Below are 26,907 nucleotides of genomic sequence, written 5' to 3'. Positions count from 1 at the left end.
GTTTTCTTAAACCGAAATAATCTGAGGTGGAAATTACGATTACGAAACGCACAAATTTCAAGTTCACTTATTTAAAATGGTCTTCGGAAACAAAATTTCACGGATTTTTTTTTATTTTTTTATTTTTTACATAGACCAATCATTTACTTGGTGTCTTAACTAATAGCATGTAACCGTGCAGGTGCTCCAATAGGTGTTGGCTCACAACTCGTCCAGGAGTGGATCTAGGGGGAAGAATTTTTTTTTATTTTATATATAAATAAAACCGATCTCAGAGTTTGGAGCTCTTAAAAGTAGCTCTAAGTAGCAGTATTACCCGCTCCCCCCCTTTTCAGAAGTCCGTCCTGGGTCCGCCCCTGCGTAGCACATTGTCGATACTCACAAATGCTGAAGGTCCATGTGAAAGCATAAACAGCACTTCAACTTCATGTAATTCAGGATTTGTTCATAATATTTCTGCTACGCACCACTGGTTATCATACATATATGTATGTAACAAAAGTTCCTTTTTGCAGATTTCTTAAATCTACACTTTGAATTGCAGAAGTTCGATTTTGGGGGAAGCATGAAGTTAGTTCATGGTGACCCGTTACTGCCATAAAAACTTCGCCGTTTTCCGAAAGTCAAAAATGACTTCGTTGAATACCAGTTACCAGTCGCATACTTTCCCTTTTTTTATTATGGAAGTCGTCGAATTTAGTTCCAGGCAACAAAACGAGAGTAATACCCGGAGTTTGTACTTGCACTATACTCACGAATTCTTCTGCGGTTTTAGTGAGGGCGCGGTGGCTCAGTGGTAGAGCGTTCACCTCCGGTGCTTGGGGTCCCTGGTTCGATCCTAGCTCGCGCCGTGTGGGCTTTTGTGGTGGACAAACACCGTGCTCGTGGGTTTTCTCGGGGTTATCCCGTTTCCTCCCACTTTCTGCATTTCATCATTTCATTCATTTCTCATAATCACCGTCTTCTTTAGCCTAACCGGCATAACCGTGGGACGTAAAACTTAAAGATTTCATTTCATTTTTTTCTTCTGCGGTTTTAATACTGTGTATCTGTTTTTGCTTAAGGTGATGCCGCGTTGCAACATTCTTTACACCTCCCCCCTCAATACCGTCGCAGAAACCCTTACATGGCCGGTTTCACTGCAAAACCACTGCTTTATCGGACCTGTCTGCATCTCGAACATCTGAAAGCGATTTTTAAAGTGGGATTCAGCACCATCAGAAATCACTGACACGGTTTGGGAAATTGTAGACACTTATTTTCTCGTATTCAAACCTTTTTCTATAAAATATATTTTCGCTTTTCTTCGAGTATTTTTAGAATCTTGTCTATGGCTATGAGTACATGAGCCGAATCGTGTGTTTTATCGTCGTTTATTACAACAAAATTGTCAGTTGTTTCATATTCTGGTGATAACTCTGAATTTCACTTTGCAGAATAACAGTCCAGTTTTCAGCGAAGTCCACATGAAGTAAATTAGAATTTGTATCTTGAAATTTTATACGGTGCTTTTCGGTAGCAATTAATTCTCTTTGGATTTTCTTGATGTAGTCATGAATTACAATTCTTACAGTTAAACCAGCAATGTACGATATGAAAACAGAAAGTCGCACAGTTTTTTAACGAGATTATTGTTTTCCCATATGGCATACGTAACACTTTCATTTTCATCAGGATCAATAATTAAAGACTCTACACTTATTCCTTCCACTCCAGGACATTCACCACATTCTTGAAGACAGTTGTCATTTTCTACGGACCATACTACTAAAGGAAATATGTCACTCATGACAGCTTCAATACAGGCTGCACCTTTGATTTGTAGCAACGCAGTAGCAGCTAACTTAAAATTTGCACAATACACACACACACATATACACACTTTCCTCGCAGGTTGCGGACTGACCCACTTTAGTCGAATACTGTAAAATTCCGAGTGACCCATTCTTATGTTGGGATTGTTCTGTTTAAAAAGTCAGTAAATTTCTTTGGAACGCATAAGAAAACGTTTCGATTTTTTAAACTTTTTGTTTTTGCGATAACTGTAATGACATTGCACTTAATTGAGACTTTGTCTGGAACATTCCAAATCATCACTGAGGTAATAGTTCAGGCATTTTGTAGATCATCAGAATTTATTGGATGGTCATTTCAAGTAAACTTAAAATTTGTGTGTTTCGTAATCGTAATTTCCACCTCAGATTATTTCGGTTTAAGAAAACGGAGGAGTAGGGGGAGGCTCATTTTACTATTTCAAAGAGCCTTCTTGATCAAAATAATGAAAAAAAAAACAGTCAAGAAAACCTTTTATTCTTCATTTAATGAATGTGAACCACAAAAATCATCAAATCATTGCACTTTTATTGTTCCCAGTGTGGCTAACTGTGACATCAAAGTTAACTTTAAAAGGCTGCAGTTAATTCATGAACATTGGTCGAGAATGGTATTTGGTGTGTTTATTATTCATGTAAAGTTGAACCATCTGACAAAATTTCAGTTAAAAGATGGTGTTTTCAAAAAATGGTGCCCAAAAATGGCGATTTTTGAAAATTTTACAATTTCTCGAACTTTTTGCGACAAAACGGTTGCACACAATAGTGATACAAATTTTTTTTCGGAAAGCGGGTAGCTAGATCTTACCAACCGCGAAAACAAAATTTTAAAATTCGAACCGGAAGTGCTCGAAAAAAATTCGCAAACTTCGACTTTTCAGATAAATTGACGTTCATTTGTTAATTTATGTACAAAAAGATACGCATGCGCAAACCAAACTATAATAAAAGAGTTTATTTATATCCCTCTGTACATACCACAACAAGAATTATAACTACCTGTCTCCATAGCCGAATGGTGAGGCTCCGAAGTTGACTATTTTCCATGTCTTCTACAATTCATAAATTGTACTCCCCTCTTTGATGGCCCATTACTTGGCGGGAAAATTTTTTTCGACAAAACAAAAAAATATGGGTCTCTTAAAAACATGTCTAGTTGCTATTAAAAAAGTTTCAACAATATCTAAGATGGTGATGGTACATGCTCTGCCTGAATTGAAATGGAAGGCACCTTATATATTTGAGTGAATATATGTTAAAGTTATCAGACCTAGCGAAAAATGTCAAGAGGCATTTTTTTCAGATCGTAATTCAAGGAAAGAACTGTAAAAGAATTTTAGATATATGCACGTAGTTAATAATAATGTAGATAATGGCGCGATGGTTCAGTGTTAGAGTGCTCTGGTGCGTGGGGTCTCTGGTTCAATCTCTGGCCAAGTAAGTTTTTGGTGGACAACATCGTGTTTGTGGGTCTTCTCGGGGTATTCCTGTTTCTTTTTACATTCCACCAATTCTTCCATCATTATTCATTTGCCTTAATCATCGTCCCCCTTAGCCTAACGGGCATAAATTTCATTTCAATAACGGAGATACGAGGGGTAATCGAAAAGCTTGCAAACGATATTAAAGGCGGGTAGACGAGAAACCATTGGAGAGGGGCGCTTTTGGAAAAATACATCTTTAGTTGGGCTCAAAGTGGCAGGAGTTCAGACTGTCACTAATGTTTCCCGACAAAAAAAAAAAAAAAAAAAAAAAAAAAAAAAAAAAAACCTTTGCAATCATTCGAAGAAGCAGGAACTGTAATTTTAGTGACTGTTTAACTTAATTTTGAAAGAGAATTTGGAGTTTGCCCAAACTTTAATTCATATATTTTCCTACCTTTTTATGAAAAATTCTCTTCCAAGTTCCCATAACGCTTTCCTTGAAATGGTTACATATTACAATACAATAATAATAAATTAAAGATGATTTTATAGAAGAATTTTATTATTGTACATTGCCTTAAAAATATATGATAATCAAAATATGAGGAGCATTAAAATAATTCAAAATGACAATTTGGTTTAAGTTTTGACTATTTCATAAAAGAATTCAGTTAAAATCTGATAAAGTGTTGTGATATTTGCTATCAAAATCGTTCCAAAAGCTTTCCCGTAAAATGTTTAATGTTTTTGTGAACACACAATTGCATTTTAGAAAGATATATAACACTAACAATGACTTTAGAACATTGCTTAATTGACAAAATAATTTCTCAAAATAATTATATCACTTTCATTGCACTTGTAGGATACTTTGCTTTATCTCTTGTTAAGCTGAGTATTACGTATTTATTAGGTATGGCTTTAACAAGATATTAAATAATCTACTAATTTCTTTTCTGACTATCTGCTCATAGTAGGTTTTAATCTAGTGCAGCTACAGGAGGATGGCCAGTTCTTTTACCCTCTTATTATTAACAATATCTTATACAACATTGTCTTTCGGAACACAACAATATATTGTTTTGTAGCATAGCTTAATGAAATTGTAAAGTACTGTTCTAAAAATAGAAGGAAAATTATTATAATTTTCCAGCTTTAGGTTGGATATGAACGATTTATAACAGACATAGTAAATTATACAGCGTACAATAGACTGTGTAAAATTGCAAACAATACATTATTTTTACATAAATTGTGTTGATGAAGAAACTATTGATTTCAGATACGCAGTATGATCAAGTTTCTTTCAAATGCTGGATATTAATAACTTTCACTGCTGTAACAGCTGTCAGTTGGTTCTCTAACCATACAAAGATGGAGAACTTGATCTCAAATAGAATAAAACTCATTGCCGCCACTTTAATCTTCTTTCTGTAATGATAAAAATATTGCAGATTACTTCAGTTGTTTGAAAGAAACGCAACAGTAAAACCTAATTAATTAATCATTTGCGGCCTAATAAACAAATTTCATATTTTACAATCTTTTCATGTTTAAAGACGTTTGAAATTTATACGAGGAATGATCAGAAAATAAAGTTGCAAAACCTACAGTGAAGCGTGTAAAAATTATTTCATACAACCAATACAGCCAACTGATAGCACATACATTAAGTTAGTTTTCGACATAATCTACATATCGGTTGAAGCACTTGCATTGTGGGATAAGTTTGAAGATTCCCTCCTGGTAAAAATCCTGTCCTTGCGTGTTCAGCCATGTTGTCACGAAATCTTTCACTACCTCGTTGTGAAGTGAAGCAACGGTCTCCTAGGTGCTCCTTCAAGTGCGGGAACAGGTAAAAGTCGCTTGGAGCGAGGTCTGAGCTATAGGGAGAGTGGTCGATGATGTCCCAATGAAATTGCTTGAACACCGTGATGGTCTTCTGGGCTGTATGCGGGCGCGCTTTGTGGTAAAGGGAGATTACGTTCTCGGTGAGAAGTCCTGGTCGTAAATCTCTACCAGCTGCCGGTGAATTTCAGCCGCGGTTACATGTTTGAGCGGATTTCTTCGCGAGGCCAGTTTTCCAAACGAATTGCCATTTGTGTTTACCTACAACTGGCGCCGTAGGTGGCGTGCGACTAAAACTCTGTGTAGTACAATTACTGCACACTCTTCATTCCTCTATAACAGACTGAACCTTGTAACCTTAGTTTCTAATCCTCCCTCGTAATATAGATTTGATTAGGGTCTTGTTTGGTAGAACTAAAAGAATTTATCGGATGTCTATGCAAAAATATAGAATTACTAGATTACTATTTCCGGAGACATTCTTCACAATATTCCCGAGTGAAAGCTTTCCGGAATATCCTCATATCGAATTTTCTAGAGTAAAATATTATTTATTTATTTTATTATACCACTAATTTAATTTGAAGTGTGTGTTGGTACAGTTATGAAATGAGCAATCTACAAAGCTTTATAATCCCTGAGAAAATACACAAGTAGGATTCAAAGAAATAATCCATGATAGAAACTGGATTTTTTTTTAGAGAGAAAGAGAGAGAGAGAACTACTCTCAAGGAGTCGATGATATAATTCGTAACATTACTTTTTTATTTTTGACGTGGTATTCCAGTAATTTTTGGAGAAACTGATATATTGTGCAAAATTGCAGAGAAATATTCAATAATCCCTGCAAATAAACACTGTTATGTGAGTTACGTTATACATTTAACATACAGAACAAAAATTCATGAAAGTATCTCCTGAATATATCTGTATAGTGTCTTAAAACTCTGATAACAATAAAAGGAGAGAGAGAAAGGATTCGTTTATGTTAAAATGTTCGAATCAAACAGATCTTCGAATATGGATGAAAATTTGCATCAAAAAGGCAGGTAGTTAGCTGATTTTTTCGTCTTTGTCTTGAAACTTTGGAACGAAATGTTTTCGACTAAATTGGAAGACTGAAAAATGTCAGTTGATCGCAATGGAGAGAATACAGTTGTACTTTTCAAGAAGCACACGCACTGCTAAACTGTAAGTGTGAGGTAAGCTGATTTCATTCAACAGAATGAAACTGCATTTTTTACTTAATATTATTAGTTCGCAGTATAGTAAGAAGGGAGCATTTGTTCATTTATGTAGCTATTTTTACATCATAAGCATAATCAACATTTCGTTCAATTCATACTTTGAAAACATTATTATCCTTTAAAAAATAAATAAATAAAATGTGAAAAATTTTATTGAGTTCCAAAACACACTTTTATACTCTATTCCTGTGTTTTCACAGGTATCACAAACCTATGTAGTTTGCAGTACTCATAACTGTATCGTTATATATATATATATATATATATATATATATATATATATATATATATATATATATATATATATATATATATATATATATAAATTAAAGAAATGAAATAATAACATTTCGCTTCAGAAATTCATATATTGTTTAAAGTAGATGTTTAGCTAATTGTACATTAATATTGTATATATAGAGTTAAAACAAAGGACTCCCGAAGTGGGTAAAGTACAATGTACGCACTTTCGCTAAATATCTTATCAGATATGGAGAAGAAGAAGTAGCAAGAAAATATTAAAGAGGTGAGAAATATTCAGTATTCAATTGGATGCTATGTTGGAATGGAACGTAGATAAGCTCTGTTTTTGATTGAATTGGGGTTTAGCGTCACTTTTCAGGCTATATGACACGTAGACCTACAGTTTAAAAAAGAATCCGAACCACCGTAATGCGTTGAAATTTCATTGCTCTCCGATCGATTGTCGTGAATCAAAGGCGCGCGCAAGCTAGTTACTAGGCCAGTGGGGAGGAGAAGCGTAGGGTTCAGTGGAAGGTGGTAAAACTAGTGTGAGAAATGAGTCATGAAAGTACAGATGAGCGAAGAAATAATAAATATATACGTATAACATACGTATACCGTTTTAAAAAGTAAAACCAATTAAGAATGTTCCAAGAGCATTTCCAGAACGAACTTAAAAAGAACTTTGTTGTCTATGGCGTATTGCTTTTATGAAAAGATAAACCAAAGATGATAGGCTATTTGCATCGTATTACTAGAGGAAGAATAATTGCATATGGGAAGCTAGAATTCCTAAAAAGCAAGTTGCTCGAGCCATGAACCTGGATATTAAAACATTAAGATATTGAATTGAACGATTTGAAGCGGAAGGGGAACAGGCATTACAAACTAAAGCGAAACTGAGTAGACCACAATTGACAGCAGAAGCTGAAGATGTTTCGATTATTGAAGCTAACGCAGCAAACTCGTTCGCTGCTGCAACAAATCTGAAAACAACTTTAGGTCTGGAATTCAGTGTAACTGTACTTATATTATTTGTTCTGCTTTGCAGGTCAAACTAACAGATGCACATTACATGCTCGCGTAGAGTTCGCAAGGACACACATCAACAAACCACAAGACTTCTGGAACCGTGTAATCGGGAGTGATGAGAAAGTGTTTTGTTTATACGAAGGAGGAAACCTCTTAAACCGATCTACGATATGCTCAAAATTGAAAAATTCCGCTCTCATTGACTTGCGGTTCCCGAGATATGACTCCGTAAATTTCCCGAAATCCGAACTTTTCGCCCAATATCTGGAAATGGTCGCCAGTTGGCCATTGGCCACCGGTTACTATTGATACTAAAATGTTCACCATCCTCTTAGGTATTGATCAACACCAATGTGATCTCTCTATGACGTACGGTTTCCGAGATATGGTTTCTACAATCTCCTGAAATCGGAACGTTTTTTGCTAATATCTCGGGAGCGGTAAGAGTGACGTGAAAAATTCCAAGACTTTCTCAGATAGTTTTTGATGCTCTATCGAATGGAGAGGTCAAAATTGAAAAATTCGCAAATAACAAACACACACACAGAGAGAGACAGAGACAGCGAATTCAACAACGAACTTTTTGTCGTTATATATATTAAATATGAACATAATTTAAAAATTATAAATACAAGTGAGAAATAATGTAGAAGAAAAGCATGTAGGTAAAATGAGCGCTCAAAAAGTCTCTATACACCTGAATTGTCACATATTCAAAGCAACGAGAAAATTATTTTACTCAAAATTTATTATATTTTATGGCATAAAAGCACTATGTACAGGGCGTAGCATATACACACATATTTTAACACACATTTTCACAGCTTGCACACGTTTCTTCTTGTTCTCAAATACTCTCACAAGTTGTTCATGTGGAATGCTATGAGCAAAATCTCGAATATCTGTTTCGAGTTCTTGTAGCGTGTGGGGGTTCCCTTTATGAACAGAAATATTTGCATAACCCCAGAAGTAAAAATCCGGAGGAGATAAGTCAGGAGACCGAGGTGGCCACAATCCCTTTGAAATTATTCGATCTCCAAAAACCTCTTGCAGTAATCTCATGGATTGGCGAGCTGTATGTGCTGTAGCGCCATCTTGTTGTATCCAAGCATTACGAATTTCGTCTTCCGTTAGTTCTCCCATGAACTGGTGAATAATTTCGCAATAACGAGTTGAATCTATTGTTTGTCTGAAAAATATGGGGCCGACTATTCTTCTTCTGGATATTGCAATCCACACCCCTACCTTTTGGTCATGCAGAGGAACTTCATGTATGACATGTGGGTTTTCTGCACACCACAAACGTGAGTTCTGGGCATTGGCGTAACCTGATAAATGGAACCAGGCCTCATCAGTAAAGAAACATTATCCAAAACATCGTCAGACTTGTCCATAACAAACCGTGTAAACCATTCACAATACTGCACTCGTTTTACACTGTCGGGAGGAAGTAACTGCTGCACCGCTCTCACCTTATACGGGATAAGACGCAGTTTCTTACGAACCGCCTTTTGTGCCGTACCAACAGTTATTGCTTCTTCCTGGGCCCCCCCCCCCAAGTTTTCGAAGTGGTTTATGGGGGCTACGTTGCATTGCATCCGATATGTGTAGCATTTTTTCTTCATCGAGCACTGACGGTCTACCACTTCGATCATAGTCTATTACCGCTCCAATGTCTCTAAATTTATCTATCAGTGCCCTTACAGTGTGACGATTCGGAACAGGTGTATCCGGAAAGTTAGCTGCAAACTTATCTTTGACTGTCTGTTTGTACTCACCTTGTTCACGGAACACATGTTCAACCAGGAATATTCGTTGTTCCAAAGTTAACACCATTGTTTCAGAGACCGCTAACTAGATGCAACAATCACTTCAACGTCACTTTGCCGACTGGAATCTAAGAAAGGAACTTCACGCAAGGCGATAATATAGCAGTGTTGCAAACTTTCGCATAAAATTTTATTTCATGTGACTTTGAATGCGACTTTGACTTGCCACAATTCAGGTGTATAGAGACTTTTTGAACGCTCTGTATTTAATAAAAGAAATACATTGGCAAAGACAGAAAAAAAGCTGTATGTAAAACGGAGTGAGTGTAATGAAATGAGGTATCACAGAGTTAAGATCAAGGAGTGGTTTGCAGATAGAATTCTAATGTATGTTGAAGAAAATAAATTAGGAGATTAAGGCTCGGGAGAAAAGGTTTTAGAGAACAATAGTAAATCGGAAGAAACTAAAAAATAGCTTTGTGGATTGTAATAAAAATGAAGGTGTATTCGTTACGGTTGTCAATCAATCAACGCTGCTTCGCGCGCTGACACATTCGACTCCCCTCAAGTTCCCAAATCAAACTAAGGCGTTCATTCCCCGTCATCGTCCTGGTTGGTGAAGCGCTCTGATTGGTTGAGGCTGGAGAAGTATAAGGCAAGACCCCATCTGCTTTATTTTCCTCTGAACAAACATGAGATACGTTATGTATACAATTGCTATATAAAACAGGCCTATAATGTACAAAAAAGGCATTCGACAAATGTAGCGTTTTAGACAGTAGATAACTGCCTGGTTTTCAACATAATTTGAAGTTGAGAATCTTGATACAATAAGATTGTCAAAGCTGTAGCAAGGTACTCCATTATAAAAATAGGCATGTCGAAAGACCATTGACACACGGAAACAAAGGCAAACCTTGCTTAGTAGTAGCTGCTATTGCATTAGGCGTAGTATCAACAAAAACAACACAAGAAGAAACAGGATTGCCCCAAATAGGAGCAGGCTTAGATGCTGCTGATGCAATAACAGTACAAACAACTTTTGTAAAATTGGATACAAGCACAGCATGTTCAATGGGATAAGTCAACGTAGACGCAGGTATCACACAAGAGATATATCCGGCAAGCACTTGGCAAACATGACGAGACACTAATAAGTGCTCCAAAGAATAACTTTGGATGATTTGTAAACATTTAGGTAACACTAGCATTTGGTTTTGATCAAAATCGATGTAAATTAAAAAGGGCGGGGGTTAAGTGCTCTCACTGGCGAAAAAATAGGTTTTTGAACACTGCGAGACTAAACACAAAAAGACGGGCAAATAATCTAAGAATAAAATATATAAGAAGTTAAAAGAGTACCTAATTACGACGAGTATACTGAGGAATTGGTGGGTTCCAAAGATGAAAGTAATAACTATCTACGTACTGAATACTTAATTATTATTATTCGGTTTGTGGATAGTGCAGGAAATTATACATGTTAAGAAAACGGTCTATTATAAGGGTTGTATTTAATATCTTTGCCGCTCCGTTCCATTAAAAATGACGCCCCTGGGTCCAATTCTCCCTCTCCAGTATTTATTCACCATCAGTTATGTATAAGCAAAAGCAACACAAAAACTGACAAAACACAAAACATTATAGTTCTAAGGTGGCAGCTAATAACATTAGTCAACAAGGTTATGGCACAAGCATGAAAGTAAGTCAATTGCATGTGCTATTAACGAATGTGGACATGAAAATGTTACATCGCCTTTGATTTTATAGAAAATTATTAAAATTTATTTCATACTGGTATATATACGTATATATAAATACCTGTCTCTGCTACCCGAATTATCGCATCTTAATGAATTGTGCTTTTTTTTCAACTAGCTTAAAAATATCGTTTACTAACTTCTAATGAAGACGGCTAGTTTAGCTTAAACTAAGAGAAATTTATAAAATCTCACCAAAAATCTCTTTTTCATTGTTTTGGTCCCGGTCGCTACTAAAAGAAATACCCACGGATTTTAGAGTACTCTATTATATCACCAACAATTATGGAAAGTTTCGCAAACATCGAATTTATTAGGTAGAAGTGTGTGTGTGTTCATATGTATCTGTCTGCAGAAATGCACTGAATCCTTCTGTTGGTTATAACATATCTTCATATATACACAGCAACAGCAAGTGCATGACCCTCTACGTCAAGAAGCTATTTCTACGAAACCAATATAGCAAGTGTTTTATTAGTATCATTATTGTTCTCAACCTCATAATATGTGAGTGCAGGCAACTAAGAATAACGTATTCAGTTGGTGTATAGCTATTCAGACTATGTAAAAAATGATAACGTTTAAGTTACCTTAGCGATTTTTTAAAATTTTGTATGAAGTTGGCCTACGGCAGTTAACTAAGAGAGTGTTTTCTTGCGTAAACTTTGTCTTTTAGATGTTGGGTTTCTCTCTGACAAGTGATGTCAAATGCCTGAGGAACAAACTTTGTTTTCTTAGCAATGAAGACTGATATTTCTGTCTAACAGAAATGGCCGGGGGGGGGGGGGGGGGGGGATCATTCGGAAAAAAGAAACCCATGCCACGTGGACTTAAATTGCATCGTTAGTCTAATTTTAAAGCTAGAATTCTCTCCAGCAGAACAGGTAAATTAATCGCTCGGAACATCCACGTCGTTTGACCCAAACTATAGCCCAGAATCAGAAAAGAATTAATTATTCGTAATCATGTTTTATAGACTGAACAAGTTAGTGAGGTGTATCTGAATTTCACTAAGCATCAACTTGGAATGGAATTTACTGGATTCCTGTACTAAAATTTCATTTTTTTAATGAACATACATGATCAATTTTCAGGTTGTCCCTCTGTACAAATATACATATATAGGTGGGCAGTAAATAGATCCCTATTTTCAAACATTTGTTTCTCCTACAATATTCAAGGTAGAACTTCACATTTCTCTACATGCATAGTTTTATTGGATGCCATTACCTTCCTAAGGCTAGAAGTCAATGTGTGAATGTGTACATACTTTCTTACACAAACAAGTTCTGCGACCTTCCTTGAGATCTCAGCAGGAACACCGCTTATGACTTCATTGATGTTAGTTACCAAGAGTTGAGGTTAACTGCAATACATTTCTTCTTTAGCTCACCCCCATAACAAAAATCACATGGGTTGAAATCTGGGCTTCGTGCTAGCTATTTTCTGAGACCTCAGCGGCCTATCCAGCAGCGTCCTGGGAAGTGCTCATTCACTTTTTTAACATTCAAGGCATAATACAGGGAAACTCCATCATGCATAAATAACAGTTCATGTGCCTTATTCCATTCGGAAGTTGTAGTTATGCAAAATTCTCCAACATTTCCATGTAATGTTCAGCGTTCATGCGGTCTCTCAGCAGATGGAGTCCAATAATGCGAAAAGAAATTAATCCACACCACCAGTGGCGTGGCGTGACACTTTCACAGTTGTTACCGGTTGTTGATATTACAACTATCTCTATGTTTTCAATATCAGAAAGTCTAGTACTTTTTCTTTTAGCGTATCAATCATTTCGGACTATAGGCATTGGCAACGATTTTTTTAGGGGGGGGGGGAGTCAAATCCCATTTCATTTACCTTGATCTTTTTGAAAAGTGTGGCTCTTCAGGTTCTTCCATTTTTTACTAAATATAATCGAAACCGTCTCTCAATGATCTTAGATATTCTTCAAAGTCATCTATATTTTTTTTTTTTTCTGCAAAAACTTACATCATGAATTTCCTTCTGTAAGATATCGAGCAAGATTTCTTATCTTGATCCTATAACATAAAACAGTTCAAGTAAAAAATTGAAGTCAAAACTTTGAAAGGTTTGGTAGAATTTTGCTGCACGAACTCTGGTTTGAGAATCTCATTCGTCGATGTTTTCGTCATGGATTTAAAGAGTCCTAACAGTTAATCTTTAAAGCTATACAGCACATCATTTATCCTACTTCTACAGTTCCAGCTTGTGTTTGAGGCTGTTGGGATACTTTTGTTGGCAACATAATCCAAAGCATATGTTCTTTTTGACTTCGAAAAAAGAGAAGCAAATCACATAGTTTAAAATAAAAAACTTACACCCTTTTATGCAGTCAACGGACTTTTCTAAAACTAAATTAAACCTATGGGCATAACAATGAAAAAATCAGACTTCTGTGTAATATATATATATATATATATATATATATATATATATATATATATATATATATATATATATATATATATATATCTTTGTTTAACAAGAGGCTGCAGCTTCCTACCTCACCAACTATAACCGAAGCTCCATCGTATGTTTGAGCAACAGGTTTACCGTGCTGAAAATTAGACAGTCAAACACAATTTGGGACAGTCAAACTACGGCTAAGCGGTTAGCGTACGCGCCTTTGGCGTGGGAGACCCGGGTTCGATTCCCGGCGGGAGCTCATGTGGTTCGGATTCCACGTTAATCAGTAGGTCCACGTCTCATATTGCCTCGCTGCTGAACGGGACGCTAAACTAAAATCAACTCAACTCAACAGTCAAACTACGGTATGATGAAGACGATTGCATAGTTCTTTTTCAACACATCAAAGTGCAAATTCAACTAGTAGGCTAGAGACTGGAGCTGGAAATTTGCTGAATCGAAAGTATTTTATACTAAATTAATAACAAAATATTTTCAACTTAATTAGCATAAATCCTAAATAATAATAAATATTCGAATTAGAAGAAGCGCCGGGAAACATCTTTACCTTCTCTCTAATTAGCATTACTATTACCCTTGCTCTTGAAACAGTTCACATATAGCACAATGTATTTCATTGATAGGCATTCTGTATATTTAATGACACACTTCAGAGACAACTACCATCTAATATTTTCTACCGTTTAAACAGAAATAAAATCTCAATAATAATAATAATAAGAAGAAGATGATGATGATGAAATTCCCATGAAAAACACATCTAACTACATCCTGGCATATTTGCTCAAAAGGGTAGACGCTGTTCTAGAAGAATTACATGGTGCCACGAGGATATCTGGACAAGTGGCTGAGAACGCGAAGAAATAGTATCTCCAGCTCACAGTGAAAGTTCAGACTGAAGAATTTAAGGAACACTCGAATGAATTCATAGCCAATGATAGAGATGGTATTGGACTTGATGAGTTTTTTACTTAGTCTTAGGAAACGGGAAGAACTTAGTTGACTTATGGTCAGTTATGAAATGTGTTTTATCTTCTCTCACGGAAACGCATTTTTTGAAAGTGGTTTCACAGTAAATAAACTTTTCATTGTTGACAACTTACAAGAGGAATCTCTGGTGGCTCAACGGGTCATATATGATTCTGTGATGAGAATAGGTGGATCATCAGGATTAATAATTACTAGAGGTATGATAAATTCAGTGAGAAGTTCAATGAGACAATATCAGGTGTATTTGGAAAAGAAAAGAGAAATAAATGCTGGAGACGAGAGGAGAGAGAAACGGAAGATTCAGCAACAAAAAAAGGAACTGGAGGAAGAAAAGAAAATTAATCTGTGAAGACAAGGATATTCAGATCAATGAAAAGAAAACTATGCGAGAAAATATGAAAATAAATTTCTAAACTTGTTGCATTTAACAACTGCACCAGCAAAAGTATGTGTTACATAATGTGTGTGTGTTTAATAATCAGTAAAATCATGTATGAACTGTTTATTACTATAGGCAATATTATAATGCTGTGTAATTGTTATTATAATGTGTAAGCATATAATGTGTAATTTTTTTCATATCTTAAGTACTTTGTATACTGCACATTTTTGTTTGTAACTTTACATTTTGTGTACTATGTAGGCCTAATCAATAACGGCACATATTGGTAAATTTACATTCCTTTGGAAAGAAAATTGAAAAAAGAAAGAAACAGAAGCGGAAGAGAACAAGACCAACTATGGAGAATGTTGAGGCTGGGGTTTCTTTCTTTTTTCTATATTTTTAAGTTATTCAGGCGTCAGGGAAATCCGGAACTTTCATCATGGAAAGTCAGGGAAAAGTCAGAAATCTTTTCTCCAAATTGTATGGACACCCTGTTTACATTTCCAAATGAAATTATATAAATTAGGACGTCACTTCAAAAAAGTGGGGGGCAACTGCCCCCTCTTGTTCCGCCTAATCGCCGCTCATGGTTTCGGGTATTTTTTCCTTTTCTTTTATGCGTTACAGTCTGATCCCCTCCACCTTGACAATTATTCCAAGCTGAAAATAGAAGAAATGGCTTCGTACACATTGGGTCTGATAAATATCTATCTGTATACAAAATTTGGTGGCTCTAGATACTTCTTCCTATTTGAAAATGTGATGACAACCACACATATTATAATTAAAGATTTGTTTAATGACTAAATTATTTGGTGCTAAGATTGAAGACGTATTCCCGGTTGGAGAGCTCAGATGATGAGACAATCTGGACGTAGTTGTTGAGAAACATGTGGTGAAACAGATCCCATTTCTTTCCCTTCCAGTCTGATGAAATATACAACGAAAGTATTGAAAATATTACGAGGTTCAGTCTCTTTATTTGTATTACTTAACTTTATTTGTAAAATTTACTTTTTAACGTAATTACCTCCGTTATTTAAGCATTTGTCGAGGCGTGGTACAAGATTTTCTATGCCTTCTGCAAAGACATCCCGCCCAATGCTGATCGGCAATAATGTTATGCCCACTACCATAAGAAATACCCAGTTCGTTTGCGATTTCCTCTATAGTTATGCGTCTGTTTGCAAGGATGCATTCATTCATGCGAGCAGCAATCTCCGCATTTGTCACAGTTGATGGTATTCCCTCGCGCTCAGCATCGTCAATATCTGTACGTCCGTTCTCAAACATGTACCACTTCGCGATAGCTAACGTGGCATTGCATTTTCACCATACATTTCATGCAACTCCCAATAAATTTCAGTGTAGTTACACCTTTTCGCCCACAAAAAACAAATCACTGCACGCATTTTCAATCAATATGCCACTTGCAGCTGTCGAGACATGTTTACAACTGATTATCAGAACACCTCCACTTGCCTCGTGAAAGTCGCTATGTCACACGATACAGTTACATGTCTGCAGTGTTGGCACACAGTTTCATCAAAATAGCCTTTGACCGAAAATATTTACGAAGGAGTGCAACTAACTTTCTGACTGACCAACGTATATAGCGATATTGATTGATAGATTGTTATAGTTTAATTGAGACGTCAGCAGAAAGGTTATTTGTCCTGGTCTGGATAAAGCTAATAGCCGACTTTGCTGCATATTATAAATTCAATATCTACAAAAGTATAATTCTAATTTAAGTTCTACAATTGAAGAGAATTACTAATATAATATATATATATACTAATAGAAATGCAATACAATATAGTAATACAGCAATAATAGAAAAAATATCAGGAAAAATCTAAAAAGGAAAACAAAAATATCAGGAAAACCTCAGAGCACGTTAACTACTGCAATCCCACGAATAAAAGTGTGAACGTTTTCATTTAAAATCGTATAATCCTCCAAAATCTAAGATTTTTAGGCAGTCCTAAACATTCTCTGAGCTCCAAGTGTTTTTTGAGCTCCAAGTGTGAGCTTCTACAATCCCGAGTTCTCAGTAGGACAATACAGTATTCGCAATACTTCGCAATACGGACGATTAATGCTGCGCACTCACTAAATAGGAATGTGTGAGAAGGAGTGTCCGATACGCAAATGCGCCAATATCACTTCGTCTAGTCGACTAGTAGGCGAGGACATTGCCAATTGCCCAAAGTAGGTTTAACAGATTGGAAGTTGTTAGCCTGGTTCTAATTAGCTTGCCAGAGAGAGCACATCCGTTGGAATTAATAACTACCAAGAGTGAAGCACGGGAGAGAGTGCTTCAGTATAATCCCTACCAATACGGCATTCTTAGCTGCTGAGTCGGTAAGCAGACAATGACTGCACAACCCCGTTTCTATAGCTAACATCTCTCAAGCATGTCTTGCACGAGGGTATGTTTACTAAAGACATTCTGCATGCTTTTTAACTACGCTTTGTTAATCAGTGCAGGTAAGTACATGACGCAGCCAAAGCTGAAACGCATGGTCGAGGGTAAGCTTAAGTGCTGTCAGTTCAGTAGTCAATAGACAGGCGATGCCGGTTGAATTCCGAACTGTTCTCCTCTGTGACGAAGGCACAGCCAACAGAATTCTCACATTTCAAACCATCCATGTACAACATATTAAAATTGGATTACTGTTCTGGCAATGTTTCGAAATCTTGCTGGAATTCCTGGGTGCTTATGTGCTAACTACCGAAAGTCTAACATCGGTGGCGTTAATAACCATGATGGAACAGCACAAATATTTCGTAAAGAAAGAGACAGCCATACAAATTCATCTGCGTTGATACTCTCTAAAGTATGGACTAACCATACACGTGCAACTAAGGATGTGAGATGTAAGAGATGTTATCAGCTCCATACCTGTCGTAAATCTGGCCACAATGCATAGGAAAACTGCATAGGTGGTCAAAAATGAAACGTAACGTTGACTGTAGAATTTAGGAGAAGTCTCTTACAACGATAGGTTAACGATGGTTTATTTGTCTCAAGATGAAGACTGTCCCAGAATACTGCACAACCAGCACTGCGTTGCATGAGGTGAGATTAGCGAGGATATATATTACCATCAATGAAATGATGTTGACAAGTATAGTTTTTTTTTTTTTTTTTTTTTTTTTTCATCAAGTTCTGTCATTGATGAATCATTTTTTTTTCTGCAAGAAAGTAGCGAAATTCAAGTAAGTATCCGTAACGTTCGTAATGTACAAAATAAGAAATTGTATATGAAAACTGTAAATGTAATAAATTTAAACAATTGCATATAAATATAGAGTATACATGAGAAATTATTGGAAAAAGTGACTACGGTAATTACACAAGACTTGACTTGTTTTCTGCAAGTTATCAGTGAACGGACACAAATTGGATACTTCAGCGTTAAAGTTAAAATAAGCTTTCTTGGAAATAAGTTCGTCTTGGAATACTTGGGATTCATTTTCTTTCTCAGAACAGTGCAACACAACACAGAATGTGGATATAGTGAGTTTTCAGCAAACAGGACAAAAAGAGATAGTGATCATGACTAGCGCGGGTCGAAATATTGAAAACAACTAAAACTAAAGAAAGCAAAGATAAGTTTATTATTATGGAGTTTTAATGGCTCTATTTAACTGATCCCTTCTTCACGTCTATTTAAATGTTCTTTGCTTTTTTCCAGGAAAGATTTTGCATACATATAAATACTACTTAAATGGAATTTGGTTATTATATGTTCAGTTTATATATCAGAAAATATAAGTTTCACAGATCCAAAGAAAAAAAAAAATAAAATCAAACCAACAAAATTCCTTTTTATTTCAAAGGAAACGGAAATAAATAGTTCCTTATATAATCAATTTGCAGGGTATTCAACACCGATAACTTAAAATTTTATCTCATCTAATTTGAGTTTTAATTACAGAGGATTAATAACTAACTGATTCATACTAGCTTTGCTATATTGAATAACTTACACTAAAATTACAAATCGATGAGCAAAGCAACGTTTACTTATAAAATTACAACTGTGTGTTAGTTGCGCCAACCAACTGAACATATCGGCTTCATCACACTTCTACAGTGTCTGATGAAGCCAATATGTTCTGTTAGTTGGTGAAACTGACACACATTTATTACTTTATAAATAAACGTTGCTTTGCTCAGCAATATGTATTTTAGTGTAAGAGGATTAATACTCAATGAGTTGAAAATCAAATTTAATGGGGAAAAAAACAAAGAAACTGATATTTAAAATTTTCTTCTTTTTCGTATGGCATTATTAATTTGTGATCGTCCAAATGATTTTAAGGACGAAATACAGTTTTTATATCAAATAGGACCAAAAAAAAAAAAAAAAGTATAAATCGCGCATCTAACAAAAGTGGTTTAATGAAACACACAGATCGGTGCAAACCCCTAAAATAGGTATTCCCAAAGAAGCAAAAACGTGGATGGGAATTCCTTGCTTTCCACAATTATCGATAAAAACTCAACGTGTTCTTGCAAAGCATAACATATCTGCTTCCAGTATCCCCCCCCGAAAAGTTTAGAAAAATATCTTACCGAAATTACAAATTATTTGGTTGATCCACTAAATAAGTCAAGTATTTATCGTGCTCAATGTGAATCCTCTTATATAGGTCAAACGAAACGCAATATTAACACCCGAATTAAAGAACATGTTAGACAATCAAAAGAAGAGGGCGTCTGGATTTGTTCTTCGCTTAAAACAACAGTGAGACAGTATAAAGCAGGGTAATGTGATAGGTTCAGCAAAAACAAAGAAACAACGGGAGATTAAAGAATCATTTTTTATTCACAAATACAAACCGGCTTTAAATCTGGATTTTGGCAACATTGATAGAATCCGGTTACCTACCTTTGATGTATATTTTGGATCCAGTAATAGCGAACCGGTTACCTACCTTTGATGTATATTTTGGATCCAGTAATAGCGAAGTAACATAGACTCGCGCTTTCTTCAATTTAGCTCATTCTTTCGCACTGTGCTCTGCTCGTGGTATTTTAATATCCTTCACGTTATATTCATCTATTCTGTGATACGAATTCCTTTCTCCAAACCTTTTTTCTCTCGTCCGTTTTTATCCATGTTACCTTACCACAGAAGACGGAAGTAGCTTGTTGTTCCAATACGTGTGGAGAGATTTATTGGTAAGTAACCAATATTTTTGCTAAACTGACATTAATTTTTCTTTAACATAACTTTAGACATTCTATTCTATCTATGAATATTACGTTTAATTATCCGTTACATCTAGTTTTTTCACCATTTTACAGTTTGTTTTCAACAGTAGGTAAATCATATTAACTAATTCAAAACTGCTGTTTGCAACTAGAATATTACTAGAAAACTACCAAAGTCAAAATAATTCACATACTTACTTCAAGGGCTAGTTTTCATGATAATATCTTCCATATTTTGTCATCATTGTAGTTGTTCAATAAATTTCTGGAAGAGTTTTGGGATGTAGTAATATTCGCATTGAAAAACAAATCATATAGTAATTCGTCTTCGTGCTGCGGTTTATTTCTCGGCTTCACCTTCTGGATACCAATACTCTGTGCATCAGGATCTTTGATGTTTGACGAAGTTGGTTGTATTTCAGTTCTCGGCGAATTTGGTTTTGTCCTAAAATAACAAAGATAATAAAAAAGAAAGTGATTTCTGTCTCTGATCACATCACGGGCAAACGGGAGGGGTAAATTCACCATTTAGGAAAAGAAGCACGTATTTATAGCATCAAGGAAAGGGGGCACTACAGAAATTTTACATAGCTGAATTTGCCATGGGTCATATAGCAAAATTGAAAATAGTGCAATTGAACAAGGATTCGCAAAAGGGGAACCTCACATTAAATGAAAAACTTATACACAGATTTATACACAATGATAACAAGAGCACTTAGGGAGTGCAGAGCTCTGGCAAGGGCCATGGAATCGAAGTCGAAAAATATCCACATAAATAAAAAGCAGGGAAAACCTTGTATGCAGTCTGTAAAATCTGTACAACGTCAGTGAAGAAAAATGCTCATACTCCGACAAAAACACCCTTCTTGACGGAAGTAAAAATAATAATAATAGTATTTTTATTTATTTTATTTTTTGAGTTTAATTTTCCACAATTATGTACCAAGCCTAAGGGAGAAGGTGATGATGAGATGGATAATAATGATGGAATGATGAAAGTGGAAGGAAACGGGAGAACTCCGAGAAAACCGACGCATACGGTGTTTGTCCACCATAAAACCTACTTGGTAGGAACTGGGATCAAACCAGGGACCCTATGCGCCAGGAAAGAGCGCTCTACCACTGAGCTACCGATGCCTTCACTAATAGTAATAATAAAGGTTAATATTAGTATTGGGAATACAACAAAATTAGAATCGGGTAACTGCCCCACGGTCCATGGAAGGTTATGTGATTGTTCTTGTCTAATTCTCGTTTACGTCGGCTATCCTGTTCAGTCTTCCACTGAGAATGAGATTGTGCAGGGCTGAAAATGACAGTTTAGTGGATCATGATGGTGGTGGAGAAATTATTATGTTTACAAAAGATAAAATAAATCACAATATAGCAAAGAATCCAGGATTATGATTTGATTCTTCTACTGATGATGTGGGTTATTGGATTGTTGGTAAACCCATCGACTGTCGACACCACAGTGAGCCAGTTGACAATTCTTACCAGCATTTCAGTAGTAAAGAACCAGTAAGGTGTTGCTTGTAAAAACTTTGGACAAAAGCGGACAAAAGTCAATGATGGTCAATGATAAATACAACAGAAATCAGTTACTGTATTCACCAAGATCAGTTTATTGTTTTGTTTGTAAACTGTTTGCTTCTAAACTTTTCTCGAATTTTGTTTTAAGAGAAGGATTTAGTGACTGACGAACACTATTGTAATTGAAATTATATTTTTAAAAAAACACTACTCAGAGAGCTTACTCATAAATTCCACTAATCTGCGAAATTAAGCACCAAGAAAACACTAAAGCAGAATAATTTGTCCATGGAAGAAACTGTACGCAAAACACTCAATTTCGTAAACTGTTTCAAGAGAGAATGTGACAATTTCGTTTATTCGTTACATCTGACAACAGAAAACTTACCAGCAATGCTTTCCAACTGAAAAATGGGTTTTGAATAATCTACAAACAGATTTAAACAACATCTCCAAAGATTATAACGATACAGAATCGCTATATGTAATTCTCGGTTAATTTAACGCTATTTCACTGCTTTATTATTTACTTCAGATTGGCTTGAAATAGTTCAGCAAGCTCCGAAGGCAAAATTATGTTCCTTATAGGGAGTTCTTGTAGCTCTTAGAAGTTATTTTTAACACTTACTTCATATACGGACCATTCATCTTTCCTTGGTTGGAAAGAAGCAAATCTGTTGTTTTCCCCGAAAAGGCATTTAGTTTTACCTTGAAGAAACTATAGATTTCTTAGGTAAAAATGATATTTTGGTGGGAAAGAAAAGAAGTAAAATGTCTACAAATCAGTAAAATATGGTGATTTGCATATAATTCCAAACGTCCAAAAATAATCGTTATTTTACATTTTTCTGCGGAAAATTTAACAGTGCTCCCTCCCCGCCCATGCTCATCTGTTCACTCTCACACACTAATACACGAATTTAGTGGTGAGATGCTTGTCGCATCGGATAAAAGAACTATAAAAAGAAGCTACAGACACATCCCTCAGCCAGCTAGAAGCAACACAGGAAATGTAGTAACGTTCATGGACACAGAAGCAATATAGAAAGGACAGTACCCATAAATATATGTATGTTAAGGTAATATTTATGTTAATAATCAGTCCATAACGATAATAGATGATGGATCAGTAAAAATAGATCCTGCATAAATCATCAGTGGAACAAGGAAGCTAAGTATTTTACAAAATGTGCAGTTATGTATCTTCACTTTGAATTATATTTTGATGTTTCTTTTGCGTTTCGAAATTCGTCGTCTCCGTGCCGCGCTTGTACATTCAATATAGGTGCAAAAAATGAAACTTAGTAAACGAAAAGTATAATTATTTTAATAGGCACTAAAGATCAATATGTAAAGTTAATAATATTATTATCTTGGAATATAATTTCAATTTTTCTTTTATTTTTGTATTGTAAAATGTTAATAACGTTTTTGACTCAGCGACAATAAAAAAAAAAAAAAAGTTATTAGAAATATTCTATAGGAAAATTCAAATAATTTTTATTTGTTGTACACAATATTACCATCCGCCCAATATTTTTCGTGTGTGAATATTTTATTTCTGTGTTTTTATATTGTTATTTATATGTACATGATAGAATAAGATTTTGCTGTTGGATATTGTTGGCATCTCAGGTGAGCATTGACTTCCGTGAGTGCTCAGTTCGATGCCCAATTGGAGTCTTGCTACTCCTATGCGTCCATCATTTTGCTGAACTAGTAAACACCCGAATACTGGCCATCAGAATCCAGTTCTTGTAAAACATATGTAGGAACGTTGACTTATATTAAGGTTTTCTTGTACCTATCGATTGCACGCGTGATGAAATGCTCCCGCTTTATTGCAAGAATTTTAGAGGTAATATTATTCTAGGAAGAACTTACTCTACACTATTTTATCTGTGAGTTGTGCAGTGGTTAAAAGAACATCGAAAATATGCTTTTGTAGTGATAGAAACTGAGATATGAATAATTTATGAAACGTGAACAAAACTTGTATTTGTGCTTCCACTAGGAGTATTATTTTAGTATTTTAAATGCGAGGTAGCGCTCTGGAGGGAAAGAAATGTTGAATCCAGTCTCCAATTTATAAAAGTGAAAAGCTGTGTCAAAATAATAATAACTGTGTAGATTTCATTTTATTAGTTTGTAGTGGATTCTCAGAATTTTGAAAAATATATTACAATAAATTAGCGGCCATTTGCAATCTCATAGCTGCAAACTCTATGAAAGTCAGCGTTGCCAGCTCCCCTGTTTTAACTTTACAGTTTACGCTCAAATTATGGTTTCAGAAAAATCATATTGATATTGAAAATTATAGTTTCTTTGTGTTAGAATTTTGTTTATGTTATACAAGGAGGGTTCATTTTGTATTAATTGCGAAAAGCTGCAAAGAGAACTGAATGCAAAACTAGAAGAAATTCTATCGAAACAGTTAATAATAGACATATTATCTAAAGACATTCTGCAAAATAATGGACAAATCTCTCAAAACGAAAATACAAGTGCATCCTGGAGTGAAATTGTAAAACGCAATATTAATGTACACCCTAATTCGCAAGAAAGCAACATCCTTCAACAGGTGAAAAGAAACTATGTCCCTCACTCAGTGCATAATAGTGTCAACCAACCAATAGCTAAAAACTCAGCAAAATTTGTTGGAAATGTTCGGCAGAAGAAAAACAGTGTAAATGTTAAATCCAACATTAAATACGAAACGCAGTTATTGGAGGACAAAGAAAAGGTCGAAACAAAAGTAAACCGCGATATAATCTGAAGTCACAAATTTGTATGCGTAATGTAAATAGCACACAATATCAACAGGTAGGTTCACCAGAAGGCATTAGAACTCAGAATAGATTTGTAGTGCTTGAAGATGAAATGGTCAAAGAACATTTTAAAAGCAGTATGTCGCAGGACAGGGAAAGTATTCCGAAATTCTTTCAAGATGATGAAACCCATCACAAGCTGAGAACAAAATTAGACGTGACTCGACAAAAAAAAAAAAAAGAAAAAAAAAGAAATAGGAATGTTGAAGGGAGTAATAGACAGGAAAGTGACCTGAAGAAACTAGTTATATTATCAGATAGCCAAGGTCGTGGGTTAGGTACACTTATGAACAACAAACTAAATAAGCTAAGAACAGTTAACTTTGTTAAGCCAGGAGCTTGATCTGAGCAAGTGTTGAAGGACTGCGTACAAGAAACAGAAAAACTCACAAAAGAGGATTATGTGTTAATAATCACTGGAACTAATGATGTATCTAAAAACGAAGCAAATAGTGTAATAGCTGCTTATGAAAGTGTGTTAGGTAAATTAAGTAATACCAATGTTCTGGTTTGTACAGTCCCTCACCGGTACGACTTAATTGATAAATCTTGTATCAATTTAGAAGTCAGGAAAACTAATCAAGAAATTATGTAACAAGTATACTAATGTACATATTGTCGATCTTGAGTCTCTCGACCGAACGCACCATACTCAGCATGGTCTACATTTAAACCGCAGAGGTAAGCTTTTCATTGTAGACAAGGTAAATAAATTAATAAGTAATAAGTCCAGTGCAAAATCATATAGTATAGTACAATACAGAAATGGGCAAACAAAATCTTTAGCCTGCAAACAGGTTACTAATAATACAAATGTAACGTCTAAATGCACAGTTGTAAAAGATGCCTCTAGAGCTTTGAACACATTTCAGTTCTCCAACGTAAGTTTTAGTTTAGCTATGGGGAATGGATTGCTTGAAATGTACAGTGAGGATAGCCAAATGTTATTAGTAGCAAAAAAGATTCTACACAACTTGGGGCGTACATCAGTAACACTAGTAAATCTTAATAGTGGAAAGACAGTACCCAATCAAACATGTAACTTTAAAAAAAGGAGTACAGATACATCTACTGTGAGTTCGCAATCCATGGCTGCTTTCTTTAATGGTAACGCAGAAGGCAATGAAATCGTTTCGGAACACAACAAAAGAAACACAGAAGTTATCCTCCCAATTTCTCAATGCATGACACCACAAAATAAACACACACATTCAACGGTAGGCGCCCCTAGTAGTAGTAGGCGTGTGACCAATCGACAAAGGCGATTACTCGAAAAACTCAGGAATAATGATTTTTATGCGACGAGACTATAATATCACTTCTAAAGTAGTTAATGGAGAACATGTATCTAAGTTAGATGAAAATCTAAGCATCAAAGAGATAACAAATGATCCACTCATCGACATTGATATCTCTTCTAGGTCAGTATGCTGTCAATCAAACCAATGTAATACAGTTGAACTAAAGGTACTACATCAGAATGTACAATCCATTAGAATTAAAATAGATGAACTAGACATACTAATTAGAAACGACAGTGAGCTGATGAACCCAGATGTAATTTGTATTACCGAACACTGGTTGAGGGAAGGTGAAATAGAGTATACAGTCCTACCAAATTATATATGTGTTGGTGGATTTTGCCGGACCTTCAGTAGGTACGGTGGTACTTTAATGTTTGTGAGAAAAATATTAAAGTATAAAGTAAAAAACAACAGCATGCATCTAAATGAGGAACAGACATTTGAGCATGCAGTAATAGAAATCGAAAAATCAGGACATAGGTTCATTATAATAGTTATGTTTAGAACACCTGACAGCTCCTTTCCCCGTTTTATTGAAAAATTAGAACAACTGTTAACTCTAGTTAAGAAAGAAAGTAAACCAATCGTATTATGTGGCGACCTAAACATTGATTTCCTGACACCATCAAATCACCTAACATTATAATCCTTCGGCCTACAACACACTATAAACACCCCAACCCGCATTACAGAAAACTCAGAATCTTGTATAGATCAAATTGTAATAGATAATGAAACTACATCCTTTAAAGCAAATAATCTTAACACATCACTCTCCGACCATAATGCAGTTCAAATAAACATAACACTTCAACCCCAAGATCGGAAAATTGATAGAAAAGAATGTAAGTGGGCAAGAAACTTTCATGAAACGAACGTTAAGTACTTTCAATATCTTCTTAGCAAGGAAGACTGGAAAACACATTACTAGAAAATGACATAAACAATAAATACAGACAGTTCATTAATGCCATTAGGCACTATTTGGAAATAGCCTTTCCACTTAAGAAGATAAAGGTATATTCTCA

General features: G+C 35.4%; 1 protein-coding gene across 2 annotated transcripts in view; it reads right to left on the bottom strand.

Moving 5' to 3' along the window:
* Positions 1-3,807: 3,807 nt before the first annotated feature.
* LOC145679855 (uncharacterized) overlaps positions 3,808-26,907 on the bottom strand; it is a 112,965-nt gene continuing 89,865 nt past the window's right edge. The window contains exons 6-7 of one of the 2 annotated variants that reach the window (XM_081750376.1): positions 20,410-20,656; positions 3,808-4,687 (exon numbers count right to left, since the gene is read on the bottom strand). In XM_081750376.1, the coding sequence (XP_081606502.1) occupies positions 20,425-20,656 (232 nt within the window). In that variant the 3' untranslated portion in view covers positions 3,808-4,687; positions 20,410-20,424. Of the gene's footprint in view, positions 4,688-20,405; positions 20,657-26,907 lie in introns of those variants that run through there. The other variant, XM_081750377.1, reaches the window with a different exon arrangement.

The sequence above is a fragment of the Thermobia domestica genome, chromosome 2, assembly GCF_964235325.1.
Source record: "Thermobia domestica chromosome 2, izTheDome1.hap1.1, whole genome shotgun sequence".
In the NCBI taxonomy this organism is placed as follows: domain Eukaryota; kingdom Metazoa; phylum Arthropoda; class Insecta; order Zygentoma; family Lepismatidae; genus Thermobia; species Thermobia domestica.
Note: the sequence above shows the minus strand (reverse complement) of the source record. Positions and strands in the feature narration are given on the sequence as shown.